The sequence below is a fragment of the Rhinolophus ferrumequinum genome, chromosome 12, assembly GCF_004115265.2.
Source record: "Rhinolophus ferrumequinum isolate MPI-CBG mRhiFer1 chromosome 12, mRhiFer1_v1.p, whole genome shotgun sequence".
NCBI lineage: Eukaryota > Metazoa > Chordata > Mammalia > Chiroptera > Rhinolophidae > Rhinolophus > Rhinolophus ferrumequinum.
Genome location: NC_046295.1, coordinates 59,629,946 through 59,646,211, shown reverse-complemented (window position 1 = coordinate 59,646,211; position 16,266 = coordinate 59,629,946). Strand labels below are relative to the sequence as shown.

The 16,266-nt window shown below is 35.7% G+C and overlaps 1 protein-coding gene and 1 pseudogene across 1 annotated transcript in view; one reads left to right on the top strand and one right to left on the bottom strand.

Moving 5' to 3' along the window:
• TMEM38B (transmembrane protein 38B) overlaps window positions 1-16,266 on the bottom strand; it is a 52,395-nt gene that overhangs the window by 17,925 nt on the left and 18,204 nt on the right. The window contains exons 3-5 of the mRNA XM_033121959.1: window positions 11,124-11,308; window positions 10,238-10,325; window positions 6,009-6,126 (exon numbers count right to left, since the gene is read on the bottom strand). Coding sequence (XP_032977850.1) covers window positions 6,009-6,126; window positions 10,238-10,325; window positions 11,124-11,308 — 391 coding nt within the window. The remainder of the gene's footprint in view (window positions 1-6,008; window positions 6,127-10,237; window positions 10,326-11,123; window positions 11,309-16,266) is intronic.
• On the top strand, window positions 2,917-3,449 carry LOC117031471 (ubiquitin-conjugating enzyme E2 N-like; annotated as a pseudogene).

Here is a 16,266-nt window from a genome sequence, read left to right as displayed (position 1 = left end):
CAAAAAAAATTATAATATAAATTAGGAGACATTTAAACTGTATGACAATAAAAACATACACATCAAAACATGTGATACAAGGCACAGAAATGTAAAACAGTATGATTGAGGGGAACAAGAAAATCAAAAGTTGGTCCTCTAACAAAATTACCCACCGATAAACCTCTGACAAGACTGATCAAGAAGAATAGAGGAACTTTCTCCTTGGCTATGACAGAAAGAACTGGTTCCAGACGATCCTTCCAGGCATAGAAACCATAAACCTGACAAAATCAATGGGCAACAGGACAACGTAAGACTGAGGACCCATGAGAAAAAGGGGAACTGATGAAGTGATCCCCACACTACCCTCACTTCTGCCTCGGGACAACTTTTCAAGGAGAGAGAGCAGAGAGCTAGAACTGAAACTGAGGTGGCAGAGATGGGAAGTGCAGCTAAACTGCCTGCCGTCTGCAGGGCAGGGTATCCGAGAGGAGGGAGCTCGGCAGGCACGGCGGGCAGGAAAGGAAAGTCCTGATGTGTATGGGATGGTGCCACCGGTCCTTGGCTTAGGGCTAGGCTGCACAAGTCAAAAGGGAGACTGCCTGAGATTTACCGCAGAGTGGCTTCTCCAGCCGGTTGAGATGATTACAGAGATACTAGAGGATAAGCAATGCTGGGGCCACTGACTTTCTGTCTCTCATACATCTCACTATTTTTATTCTTGTATTTTTAGCATCTGTGTATATGCCAACACGCTGGATTATTACCCAAAACAAACACAAAACGCAAATTTTCTGACTATATAAATAATACAAGAAAGAGCAAAGAAAAATAATTACTGCCAAGTTTTTCTCTGCACATTCTGTCAATTCATTTTTTTATATCTAAGAAATGAAAAACCACTGTAGCTACTCAGAAACAAATGACAAGCCATTTAAAAATCAGTATAAATCTAAAGGGAATTTGGGCAAATGGATGAGTCAGAAATGAATATTCTATTTAGAAGTTGGTGGATATTTAGGAAAATGTTGGGGAACATTATTCTAATTAGGGGAATAATATTCTAATTAGGAAAATGTTGAGGAATATTATGAGAAAAGTTCAATATTGTATGTTATTCTATTTTAAAGTATCTCTTTCATTACCACTTTGTAATGTGGTATTTATATTTAGATGTTATAACAAAGAACTATATATCAGGCAATAACTGGAAGAAAAACTCATTGTTATTCCACAAATTAGGCCTTCAATGAAAAGTGACCCTTGCAATTCTAAAAATTTAATAGATAACTAGTACTTATTCTTACCAAACTCACAATATATGTTCATTTTCTTTAAAGATCAAAGTTATAAAATAAAAAATTATGCAGCTCCCAACGCTCCATGATAAAAACACTCTACAAACTCAGAGTAGAAGAGAACTACCTTTCTCAACCTGATAAAGGGCAGCTACAAGAGCCCTGCAGCTAATACCATTCTTAATAGTGCAAGACTGAACACGTTTTCCCTGAGGTCAGGAAGAAGAAGACAAGAATGTTCATTTTCTCTACTTCTACTCAACACGTACTGCAGGTTCCAGCCAGGGCAACTGGCAAGAAATGAGATAAAAGATACGTGGATCGGAAAGGAAGAAGTAAACACATCTCTATTGGCAGATGTCATGACCTTGAATATAGAAAAATCTTAAGAACTCCATACACAAACACACACACACACACACACACACACACACACACAAACTTATCGCTAATAAGGAGTTCAGCAGGGTTACAGGATATAAGACTGATATACAAAAACCACTTTTATTTCTAAACATTTGCAATATAAAAATGACACTATTATAAAAAACAATTCTATTTACTATCGCATCAAAAAGAATAAAATTCTTAAGAATAAATTTAACAAGAGAAACATAAAATTTGGACACTAAAAATATCATTGAAAAAAAGTTAAAGAAGAACCTAAATAAATGGAAAGACACCTGTGTTGATGGATTCAAAGATTTAACATTGCTAAGATGACAATAGTCCCCAAATTGATTCTATGGAGAAAGAGTCAATGTGAGCTGTGAGAAACTGTGAGCTGGCCTTCTTTGCAGAAATTGTCAAGTTAAATTCTAAAATTCGTATGGAAATTTAAGTGACCCAGAATGGTCAAAACAATCCTGAGAAAGACGAACAAACTTGGAGGACTAACATTTTTTCAATTTCAAAACTGACCACAAAGCTAAAATAATTAAGACCGTGTGGATAGGTACACAGATAAATGGAATAAAAGTGAGAGTACAGAAATAAACCCTTATGTACATTTATAGTCAACTGATTTTCAACAAGGTTGCCAGAACAGCTCAATGAGGGAAAGAATAGTCTTTTCAATTAAAAAAAATGCTGGGACAACTAGATAGCCACATGCAAAAGAATGGAGATACCATATTCTCATATACAAAAATTGACCCCAAATAGACCACAGAGCTAAACATGAGGGTTAAAACTACAAAACTCTTAGAATAAAACATAGAGGTAAATCTTTTTTTACCATGGATTTGGCAATGGTTTCTTAGATGTGACACCAAAAGCATACACAACAAAAAAATAGGTAAATTGGACTTCATCAAAATCAAAAATTTGTGCCAAGGACACTATCAAAAAAGTGACAGTGCTGTGGCTCAGTTGGTAAGAGCAGGAGCTCTGAATGACGGGATTGCCAGTTCGATTCCCACATGGGCCAGTGAACTGCACCCGCTACATCTAGATTGAAGGACAATGACTTGGAGCTAATGGGCTCTGGTGAAACACACTGTTTCCCAATATTCTCCAATAAAATTTATATTTAAAAAAAGTGATAGTGTCAACCCACAGAGAGGAGAAAAACATTTGAGAATCAGAAATCTAATAGCGGAGTCGAGACCAGAGGCCGAACTCGGGATCTGACAAGATGGCCGGGCTGCCCGTAGGATCATCAAGGAAACTCAGCGTTTGCTGGCAGAACCAGTTCCCGGCATTAAAGCAGAACCAGATGAGAGCAACGCCCGTTATTTTCATGTGGTCATTGCTGGCCCCCAAGATTCCCCTTTGAGGGAGGGACTTTTAAACTTGAACTATTCCTTCCAGAAGAATACCCCATGGCAGCCCCTAAAGTACGTTTCATGACCAAAATTTATCATCCTAATGTAGACAAGTTGGGAAGAATATGTTTAGATATTTTGAAAGATAAGTGGTCCCCAGCGCTGCAGATCCGCACAGTCCTGCTATCCATCCAGGCCTTGTTAAGTGCGCCCAACCCCGACGACCCGTTAGCAAATGACGTGGCGGAGCAGTGGAAGACCAACGAAGCCCAAGCCATAGAAACAGCTAGAGCATGGACTAGGCTATATGCCATGAATAATATTTAAATCGATCTGATCATCAGTGTTCATCATTTCTCCTGTTCTGCCAGACTTCTTCCTTTTTTGTTTGCATTTAATGGACACAGTCTTAGAAACATACAGAATAAAAGCCCAGACATCTTCAGTCCTTTGGTGATTAAATGCACATTAGCAAATCTTTGTCTTGTCCTGATTCACTGTTGTAAAGCATGAGCAGAGGCTAGAAGTGTCATCTGGATTGTTGGGAAAAGTTTAAAAGCAGTGGCCCCTCTCTGCTTCTATTCATTTCCCTCATCATGGTTTAAGTATAAAGCACTGTGAATGAAGGTAGTGTCGGGGTTAGCTGCAGGGGTGTGGGTGTTTTCTTTGTTTTATTTTTTTGAGGGGGGAGGTGGTTTTTATTTTAATTTTATGGGCTCCTTCCCCTGCCTTTTACGGTGATCTAATTGCATTGGTTAAAGCAGCTAACCAGTTCTTTAGAATATGCTCTCTAGCCAAGTCTAACTTTATTTAGACGCTGTAGATGGACAAGCTTGATTGTTTGAACCAAAATGGGAACATTAAACAAACATCACAGCCTCACTGATAACATTGTGACTTTGCTGTCAAGTGTAGAATTCTTCCCTTCAAGAAAAAAGCTTGTGACCATTTTGTATGGCTTGTCTGGAAACTTCTGTAATCTTGTTTTAGTAAAATATTTTTTTGTTATTCTAAAAAAAAAAAAAAAAAAAAAAAAAAAAAAAAAGAAGAAATCTAATAAGGGTCTATTACCCAGAATATATGAAGAAATCTTACACTCAATATTAAAAAGATAAATGACAAAATTAAAAATGGGCAAATGAGCTGAATAGACATTTTCCAAAGAAGATATACAAATGACCAACAAGCACATGAAAAGTTGATCAACATCATTAGCCATCAGAGAAATGTAAATCAAAATAACAACGAGATGCCACTTCACACCCACTAGGACGGCTCTAATAAAAAAGACAAGCATTGGTAACGATGTGGTGAAATTAGAACTCTCAGATATTGCGCTGGAAATGTAAATGATGAAGCCACTTTGGTTCATTTCTCAAAAGCTCCTCAAAAGGTTAAACAAAGAATTACTATATAATCTAGTAATTCCATTCCTATATGATATACCCAAGAAAAATGCAACACATGTCCACATAAAAACTTGCAAATGAATGTTCATAGCTCATTATTTATATTAGCCAAAAAGTAAAACAACCCAAATATCCATCAATTGATAAATACAGTGTAGTATATCCATTCAATGGAATATTATTTGGCAATAAAAAGGAATAACATACTGATACGCGTACACACTACAACATGGATGAACCTCAAAAACATCATGCTAAGTGAAAAGAAAACAGTCAAAGACCACATATTGTTAGGATTCTATTTACATGAAATGTCAGAATAGGCAAAATAATGCCTACAGTTAGGAAGATAGAGGGAAAAAGTGCAGTGACTGTTAATGGGTATGAGGTTCTTTTGGGGATGATGAAAATGTTTAACGTTGATTGTGGTGATGGTTGTACAATTCTTTGACGATACTGAAAACCACTGAATTGTACACTTTAAATGGATGAATTGTACGGTTGTTAACTGTATTTCAGTAAAGCCGGTACAAAGAAATACATACAGCTCAAAATGTGAGGACTGGAAGGAGGGCACATGTGAAGAGATTCTGCCTCAGATATTTGCATTACTTCAATCACTGCCACAGGTCACCTCCACTGCAGAGACTACTGAAACACAAATAGATGGTCCCTACAGTGACTTGGTTCTTTCTAAAATACAAATGTATATAATATATATACTGTTTCCTTTTAAGAATCCTGTAGGTAAGATTTTAGCCAAAAGTATCTAGACTAAGATAGAGTTAGCTATAACATTTCTCTAGGCTTAAATAATCTTATTTTAAAATCAATTGTCTAGCTGTGAATAGGGAACACTATCTAGTAATGATAAGAACAACAATTATCAGAATTAGCCTCATGATACAGCTGCAAATAAAATTCATAAGATGTGTCAGACACAGTGATACAATGACATATGTCATCTCCAGTCCTCTCAACAATCATACAACGAAGATGAGGAAATCGGAATTCAGAGACACTTGCCTGTTCAGGGATTAGAGAGCAAAACTAGGTTTGAACTTAAGACTACACGTCTCTAAAACCTGAGATCTTATGTCATACTATCTTCTGTCTTCAAGAAGAAATAAAGCTTCCAACTAGACAATAATAATAGAAGAGATTGACCACAAACATGTCCTAATATTAAATTTCAAAATTTTAAAGCTTAAAGGAACTTCAGAGAACATCCACCCAAGTACCTCATTTTACAAAAGAGACACCACCATCCACAGTACCTCATCAGCCTTGGCTATTTCTCCTACTCTCTGGCCTCCAATATACTATTAAGGTATCTGCTAGTCTTTCCTGATAGCCTCAGCATAAACCAAAGGAGGAATCATAGGAGAGCTATGTTTCAGAAAGTCATGGATGTGCTGAATAAACTCCCCCAAACTCATCTTTTTAGACTGTAATAACAATAAAAATAAATATTCCTGTTATTTGCCTCATACACAGAATACTGGTTACACAGAATTTGTAATACTGATTCCATTGCTACTTTGAAGTCTTACCTTTGTGGCCACAAGAAACATGGTATAGAAGAACATAAGATTATGCCTGGATATTGCCAGATGGTTGGTGTGCTGAAACGTGAAGATAACTGACCCCAGCAGCGTTACCTTGGCAGGGCTGAAAATAAAACACACCTTAAGTTAGTACATAATAAACATGATCTATGTCTATATTTCTCAGAGAGGACTCTGAAAATTATTAATTTAATGAGTTATTAATAGTTATAACACAAAAATGAGTTCTATGAATATACTTACAAAGTTTTGGAAATGCTAAGTCATATAAAATTAAATGCCTTTCTTCACAGGATAAAGTAGCAGAGATTTGAGAATGTTTACACACACTGTGACAGTCTGATAAAAAGAGTACATCTCTATATGCAATATTTCTAAAATACTTTGACCATATAACACCTTTTCACAAAGGAGCTGAAAGTCCCATGTTCCACAGCATGGTTTGGGAAAAGCAGATTAGTCCTGAAAAACCTTACAATGCTAAACAGCCTCCTTGGGTGGGGTCCAGGAAGGAAAATAAAGCCCTGACTTGTAACATTTTCTCATTTCCACTGTGTAAATACTCCCATCATGACCAACTTAAGGCTGCTATGTAGAATGAAGAGATACACACAAACGGCTCTCATAGAACAGTCAACTTCAGTACATTACTTAGCTAACTTCAGCACAGAATATTACCACTAGCTAATATCTTAATAAATTAACGCTGAATGTTTCAAGTCTACAATACAATGTCAATCTACAAATAAGAAGCACAACTTTCATGTCATATATTTACCACACTTAAAGTGTATCTCAGTAACAGATTATTATCTAGCTCTTTATGATTACAAGTAGAAAAGGATAAAGAACAAACCCTTAGAATGCCACACCACAAAATATGACATACTTAAAAGTCCCTAAAGCCATTTTATGAAAAACAAGTTATTTATTTAATTATGACAAGCTAAGGATTGAGTTCAAAACGGGGTTTGGTTTAGGTAACAGGAGCTCGGACCTTGCTTTAACAATGATTGGGCAGCACCCGTTTTGGAAAAGTGGTCTCTAAACTTTTTGACTGTACATCCCTATTGGTAAAAAAGCATCTTAAGACACTCCCTAATGTATGTGTATCAATTAATTTATAAATTATATACATGTACAACTGTAATATGAAATGTACACCAAATGACATTTTAACAGGAGAAGATAAAAAACAAATGAAATTAGGCTCGTTTTAATGCCATTTTGCTGCTCTTCGTTTCTAATAGTTTGGTTTCTGCACCGCAGCCCCTCGTCATGGGCACCCCTTAGCACACACACATTCCATCTGGGATTGTGTTCTTTCAGAGCACAAATTCTGAAGCACTGAATCCGAGGGACAGGGACTGTAGACAATAAGTTGGGGTAAGGTATTGGAGAAGGGCTGGGATTTAGGAAAAAGTCAGTGAGACTGGTTAGGAAGATCAAGAAGCATTTAGAAAATCCTTATCCTTATTACGATAGTTTCCTGTGAAACTGGTAAATAAGCTATCTGCTTCCAAAATACAGTGGTGGGATAGGCATAGGATAACAGTTATAGGCATTCCCATTCCAAAAGGGAGAAAATGAAGGAAGAACGTGGTCACTGGTCCCACGCAATTTCAAAATCCAGCAGGGCAACTCCATTAGGCTTTCAGGTCTGGGATAATCCTATGGCTCAAGGCCCTGTCCTCTAAGCGTAGTTCCAAACTCTGCACTCATGGCTCTGGCCTTTGTACCTGTTGACACCAGCCTGTGAACCTGGCTTCAGGTCTCTAGGTCCAGAGCTCCCACCTTAAAGTCATTCTTCCTTTTCTTTGAAGGGTAGCACATGTTTGCAGCTGAGCAGTTTTATAAGCCTGTTTCCTGCCTGTAGAATTTTGGGAGTCTGACAGCCTTCTTTTATTTCATCTTGTCTCTGTCCCTCTCAGTCCAAGCTGGCAGTGTTTCTGCTGATAGAACATTTTCAAAGACTTTGTGGGTCTCCTGTGTATGGCACAGGGATCCATGCCACTACTCAAGATCTTTCCTGGATACTCTCATCTCTATTCCTGTTTTCTGCTGTGATAGACAAATAGATCCATTAGTCACCTGCCTAAGCTCTTTTTAAGACTAGTAAAAATTTCCAGCCACACCCTTGACTTTCTCTCCACAGCAGGCTTTCTTAACAACAAATCACCTAATTTTATCATCTTTTCATAAAAAGATATCATCTGGATCGGCTGAGAATTTCCCAAACCATCAAGTCTTGGTTCCTTTGTTTAGCAGGTATTCCATCAATTCAACTCTTTCCTCCCAGACTTTATTTTATGCAGCCAGGAGAAACTAGTCCAGACTTTCAACACTTTGCTTCAAAATCTCCTCAGCTAAATATCCAAGTTCATTGCTTACAAGTTATGCTTTCCACAATTCAGCTCAGTTTTCTGCCACTATATATCTCTATCATCTCTCCTCCAGTTTTTAATATTATGTCCTCATTTCCCTCTAGGCCCTCCTTCACCAGCACCTTTACAGTCATATTTGTACCAATATCCTGTTTATGAAAATATATAAATTCTCTAAGACCAAATAGGTTTTCTCTACTATACAACAGTATTTGGTAACAGATATATGAAAGCTGAAATATATACAAACATATACAAAATATCATAATTGACCGATGATCTAAGTATCTTGCCTGACAAATTGTTGATCATTCATTCATCTAATATTTATTACGTGTCTATGTGGTTGGTGCTTGGGATACAACAGCAATCAGAAGACAAAATTCCCTGTCCTTGGCATCTTGTATTCTTTGATGTGTAGGGGTAAGCCAAGGGGAGAATAAATACAATGAATAATTATAGGATATAATAAATGTTGTGGGAGAAAACAGAAAAATAGAGGGAAACGTTCCAATTCTGAACACAGCAGTCCTCACTGAGAAGGTGAACTCTGAGAAAATACTTTGATCAAAGCAGGTAAGTGAGTTAGCCACCTGAGAAAAAAGACTCTAGGCAAAGAGAAAAGCTAGTGTTAAACCAGACCACACCTGGCCTTTTCAAGAATAGAGTGCAGTGAACAGGGAGAGAATAATAAGAGATGAAGTCAAAGCAAATTAGGTGGGGGAGAGAGGCAGATCATGGAGGGTCTTGTAAGCCACTTGCGGGAGTCACTGCAAGGTTTTGAACAGAGGAAAAACAAATTTGATTTCGGTGTTAAAGTCCCAAGAAATGGTTTATAAAAGTCATTTTCAAGGCATGAACTCAAATGAGAAATAGTTCCCCTTAATTACACTAATGCCTTATTTATAACTTATTATCAACCAAAGTCTCCTTTGTTCTGGTTCTAAACTACCTCCTTCAAGCTTTAAGGAGTACTTTCCAAGTTAAATATCCTGGAATTTGTTGGTTCCCTCAAACGTACACTTCCTCATCCATACTGCTTCCCAACCTTAATGTTCAATCCAGTCTAATGAGCTTATTGTCACATGAAGTCTTTCCTCCCTTGGCTAATTATGGCCACTATTCCTTAAGTCTTTTCCTTCTCGAATTGTGGGAACAGTAACTATATTTCTCTATTCATTTTCAGGTGCATCAGGGATACATTTGTGACTTAAGATTGGGTCAGTATCTTTAGAAAACATCTAACAATTAGATTCTCTTAAGTGGACATAAAAGATAATTTGCATCTTACAAGTGTAGAGTGGGTTATTTCTTCTCATCTTTTTCTTATTTTTATATGCAATTAAGCTCAACTTTCATTTTTAAAGCAACTACGTAATAGGGCTTTATGACACTGTATTGATTTGTTCCCATAAGCTTGACATTTTAGCCACAGAACTATGCATACTTTGAAATCTGGGTGATTTCATTAATGAAAATGCCAAGAGCCTGCCATTGATTCATTTCCATCCAGAGAAGTCTGTTCCTATGTAATTCCCTCCCCATAAATACACACTCTTCCCACAAATCTACAATAATTCGCAAGTTTTTTGTTTGGTTTTATTTTCTAAGGGGGGAACCCACAGAGAAAGGCATCAATATTTATTTTACCAAGTATATTGGAGAGAGCAAACTTTGTGAAAGAATCAAGATTCCTGGTTTTCTTCCCATGGTTTTATCTTTTCACCTATATTTAATACATATTTAGAGTCCCCAAAATGTTTTTAAAAAGAAATTTAATAAAATCTAAGGATAAAAATCCGGGGCTCAGTATAGTTTATACCAACTCACTAGGACATCTTCAGCCATTCATCAGCTTGTGGTTTCCACCGTCCTTTTACCAACTGCTCAAAATTTGTGACAATGCTACCACCTGCACCTAAAAATAAGAAAAGAAAACAAAAATATTTAGCCAAATGTTCTAGAGAAAATATGTGCCACAAAGCCATAATTTTATCTCCTGACTGAAATTCCAAGAGGATCCCCCAAATATAATTTTGGGGAACAAGAAAAAAAGTTGCTTTGTACATTTATAGCACTGACATTATAATTCTTCCCTTTTACCAGCATGGCAACTGTCTATTGTATCATAATTAAGGTGAAAATTGGTTAGAGGTTTGTTTCAGACCTGAAAAATAAAACCCTCTGCTTTATCATTTCCTTCCTTCATATTAGTTTTAGATGCAATATACTATAACAAGAGATTGGAGAAATTTACTCCATTCCTACATATAAAAGAACTCAACAATAAAAGTAAGTGATACAAAGTAAACATGAATCCATAATCAACCATATTTATCATTTCCAGTTATTTAGGATGAAAAAAAAGGAAAAAACCAGAGCAAATTCTCCCCCCATACACCACATAATTTCTTATGTAAACTAATTTTATTTATGGTGGCATTACACCTTAATTATGAATCCCTCTGGTACTGGGACTGCTAATCAAACCAATCATAAAAGTTTTATGACAGTCAGGCTCAAAATAATGGCTGATGGCTAATAGTGAAAAGCGCTAGTTTTGAATTAACTTTACTAGCCAACAGAAATAAGGCTTCCATCCTCCAAAAAGACTGTCATTAAAGTATATAGTCCCCATTAATGTAACTAGAGAAATGTTCGGTAGTCATAATATACCAGTAACAATATTTATATGAACACATACTGTCAATATTACCTCGGGCCCATCCAATAGCTATCATGACTATCCAGCCATTTTTGTAATAGCTATCAGCATGTGTGACACCACCTACTATTTTCCAAGTTCTGGTCACTTCCTTCATTCCTACAGCCATGAGTTGAACAGGTAGGAAAGAATAGCCCTGGGAAACGAGGTCACATGGGCAAAAAAAAATAATATACCTGCAATTAAAATTTAAATATTTTAATACATAAATGGAATCAGAAGATTAGAAATAAAAATCCAGCATATTAGCAATAACTATCTGGTAAAATACAACAAACATATAAACATGAACATAAAATCCATATAAACATGAAATTTGACTTCAAAATCACAAATTGGGTGAAGTAGTTTTTTTTAATCACATGAATCACATATAATAGTCTGCCCAAAAGTCACGATCAGAGAAGAATTTCATCTTGGTTAGACTTCTGAATACTCTAAATATGCGAAAAGTATTTATTATACTAATCTCCTAATTTGTGTTGATACTCTTCGAGAAGTCAAGTGCTGAATCCACTAACAAAATAAAGCAAACACATAATCACTTCTAGGGAAAAGACTTCTCAAAATAGACTTTTTCCTCTGGAAAAAGGAATGAGAAAAGGGCCTTCGGTAGCTGAGCAAGGGCTCCATTTCAACACCACTAACATCTTCACCTGTGCTCCTTTGTGCAATACATAAACTGTAACCTATACAAAGTTCTCAAGGAGAGAGATTTGTATTAAGGAAACACATATTTTCATACAACTGAAAGAATATGAAGCTTGTTCTTCCATTTAGTTGAGTAAGCTTAAGTTTTAACCAATTAAATTGTGATATTAGTTTGAAAATAACTCACTTATCCTCAGGTGAATTATGTTTTTTTTGAAGCTTCATTTGTTCTAAGTATCTGTTCAAATAGTTTAGCAGTAGTGTTAAATTGGAAAACACACTACTTCCCCTCCCCCCATTCCCAAAAATACTCTCTGGCAGATAATTTTGTGCTTAAAGCAGAACGTATCTTCTTTCTAATGGAGTGATGTGGCATATACTGCATGAAAGAAGTATTATGTTTCTTCTAAAAAAAGTTGTTAATCTTACTGCAATTCATGATTCATAAAGTAATAATTCCCAAAAGTATTCATGGAATATGAAATCTATTTGCCAAAATACTGCTTCAGAGACCCATTACAAGATGCAATGGTTTGTTCAGCCTGAGGTACTCTTTCCTCTTTGTCTCCACTTACCAATTCCTTCCTATCATTTAAGGTCCCACTCAAATACCAGTATATACTGACTCTGGGAGTTTTATTTAATATTCTCAGTTCAGAAAAAATTCTAATGGCTCTGTAGAACTAAACAATTGGTTCCTATGCCTCAACATAGTTCTTTATTATACACTTTTCTTTATAACATATAAAGGCCGCAATGCTCATAATAAATTATAATAGTCCTAAGATGGCAAGAATCATTCATCTTGTCCCTTCACTCAGTATGATGAAAAGTAGTCCTGAATTAAATTATTCATTTACAATTAATCTGGAGGCAAAATACAAAATATTTATCAAAGAATCAGTTGATAATTAAAAGAGTTTGGGGAAAAGGAATAAATTATCTGATAGTAAAAAGCTTTTTGAAAATGCCTGGTAGATTTAAAAATTTTACATGTTCATTGTAATATTTTCAAAGATTCTATATAATTTTTTCTTTAAGTAACAGATTTCCAGGAAGTCGGTTGGGTACTGGGGGGGGCGAGGGGGAATGAGTTTCACTTAAATAAACAATTTTAAGCTGTATTTTTAAATAAAATAAAAATATTTTGGTACCCACTGTAAATTAGATTAAGAAAGGGGGCTTTGGTTTCAAAAGTAAAACGAACAACAAAACAAAAAGAACACAAATGACCCCATTTTCGTTCTCTACACTATCTTCAACAGTAGGTATCTTCAACAGTAGTTAAAAACCTATACTATTACAAAAGCAATCTTGGACTTTTTATATTCAACTATGTGACATTATGGCATACGATCTAAATGTTGTAATTATTCCTATTTTTTAATAAATAATTATTCTATTTAATAAGCTATTTCTAAAGTAGACCTATAATAAGCTAATATTTTAAAACAGTTTTTGTTTCAAGTGTTAAATAGTCACAGGGCAAAAGAACAATTCTTAATGGTGCTCAGTAGACTTACAAGTAAATATATCGACCAATGACTCCCTAACCAACCATTCCTTCTCTATAACACAAGTTTAGCTTTTTTTCCTTTAAATAAATTTTATTGGGGAATATTGGGGAACAGTGTGTTTCTCCAGGGCCCAACAGCTCCAAGTCATTGTCCTTGAGTCTAGTTGTGGAGGGTGCAGCTCAGCTCCAAGTCCTGTCGCCGTTTTCAATCTTTAGCTGCAGGGGACACAGCCTACCATCCCATGCAACCTTGAACCGGCAACCTTGTTGTTGAGAGCTCGTGCTCTAACCGAGCCATCCGGCCATACCACAGTTAGCTTTTTAAAATTCCTTTAATGAATCACTCAACCAACACTCATTAAGCAATCCTCATGTCCCTCCTTCTGTAAAAATTATCATTCCACCTTTAACTAAAATTGTTACACCTAAGGAATCTTAACTTGTAAAGCACCCAAAGAAAACATATCAGAAAAGAAGAAATGGAATCTATTAGACAAGAAATTGAATGAGAAGTCAACTGACTTCTCATACATTTTTAAGTCACTTAGGTTAATGAAGAGGAAAAAAATGACAAAGAATAGTGCTAAATAACAGACGTTAGTCTAAAATAGGATACAAACAGGATGCTAAGCCACTGACAAATGAAAGCTAAACCAGTTTAGTTAGGAAAGATAAAAGTAGAAATTAGGTTAATACTAAGAGTTGAGCAGAAAGAAGCTTCCTATGGTTAGTCACTGAGAACTGTTTTCACTCTATTGATTCCACCCCTCTGACTATCAAAGACAGTATTAATTAACTAAGCCAAAACAGAACTATTCACTAAATACAGTTCACATTAGTCCAATATGACAGCTTTGCTCTTACTACTCCAACAAATTAATAACTTCATATGCTTTGAAAAAAACTATTGCAAGATGACAGACCTGTAAAACTATACCTATTATTGTATTTTTCCTCATAAAAATGCACTCAATTATACAAATATGCATTATATAACAGATACTTGGAAATTTAAGGAAAACCAACTGGGATACAAAAATCAATACAAAGAAAAATTACAAAATATTTATTTCCTCCAGAAAGTTTTCAAAAATAAAAATCCTACAGAAGTGTACACTGCCTTCCAAACAGTTGTTTCCCTTTGCCAGTAGATGGTGCTAATCTCCAGATGTGAACATTCCGAGTGATTGTACTAAAAATGACCTTTCTAGTAAGTGCACTCACAGAATCCCTTAGTTTAGCTTGCTCGAGTGTAACGTACGTTTCAAACATAATTTTTTCTTTCAAATTAAAATCAGATGAGCAAAAATTACAAATATGTTCTCAACATTTAAACTTTAAAATAGTAAAATATACTGTTTTAAGCAAGTATCATTTTTTTATATTGTCTGTGAGAACAGAGACGACATTTGTATTTCCAGAGTCCAAAACAATCTACAACATAAGTATAGGCTAAAGGACTAGATATCCTAGGTTTGAAGTCTGGCTCCAACCACCAGATATCTGTGATACCTTGGGTGTTATTTAACCCTTCTGGCCTCAGTTACATCATCTATTAAATGAGAATAAAATTACAGGGTTCTTGTGAGATAATGTATGTACCTAGAAAAGTGTCTGGGACATAGTAAATACTACATCAGTGGTTTCCATTGTTTAGTAAAGACCAAGAAAACTCGAACAAGTAAAAATGCTCATCAGAAGAATGAAATATAGATATTATAAATAATGAATTATACAGCAGTGAGAGGGCATGTACTACATACAAAAACACAGATAAATCTTAGTACCATAATACTGAGTGAAAAAGACAAGTCCCAGAGAACTACATACAGTCATGTGTCACTCAACGATGGGGATACATTCTGAGAACTGTCATTAGGCAATTTTGTCATGTGAACATAGAGTGCACTCACAGGGGATGTCAAAACTAATGGCAAGGGTTCTGGGAAGATGATAGCAGCAGTGGCTGCAAAGATTTTGATCTCTTCAAATCCCCACATAAAGCAGACAAGGCATCTAAATAGCAAAACCAAAATCCCATTCACTACACTTACAACAGAACTATGTGACTAGGTATCCCTTCAAATCCCAAAATGGAGGTGGGCAGAGACAATTCACCAAGACCTACAAAACCTACACTGCTTGGCAGGAAAAAGAAAACAAAGCAACCAGGGGCCACCTAATGGATCCAGAAACAAAACAACTCCAGAACAGCTGATGGGTATTCACTAGAAAGCACAGCAGGCCAATTTGGAAAACAATAGCTGAAACTGGGAGGTCCATGATAAGAAGGTCTGAAGGGGTTGGATCAATTTAGTCCCCATGAACTTTCAAAACTGATCCTGTCTTCTAGAACAAACCCCATAATGAGAAGAAACAGCATATAGAATCAACACCGAATATAGTAGAACAACAGAAGAAAGACAAGCTCTAGAACAAACTTGTAAAAAGAAAAAGACCTAGGAAATATCAGAATCCAGGCCATCACCTTTTGAACACTATATAAAAACAACAGAGGTGGAGCTCTATGAAGTCATAAAATCTTTCCTGAATTCCACCTTATGCTAGAAGTTAAAGAAACTTAATTCCCCATAAAAATGACCAATAGAAATGTATCAAGGTCAAATCCCATTAGAATTCATTATAAGAAAAAAAAAAACAGAATAAATCCCTACAGACAGTGAAAGCACTCAGGAAAGTATATCCATAAAACAGACCCAAACTACAACTACTATTTCAAAACAAGCTAAGGCATTAAGAAAGTAAGAACAACACATTAAAAAAAAAACACAACATACATCAGAATTAGAAAAACTGAGAACTAAGGATAAAATATGCAGGTAAAAAATAAGGAAGAAAAAATTCACTAATGAAGACCAAACTAGAAGGAAAACAAAGAGAAATAAATATAACAGTGCCTTCAAAAAACAGAATGTGAACCTGGAAAACATTTTAAATTTTAAAAAA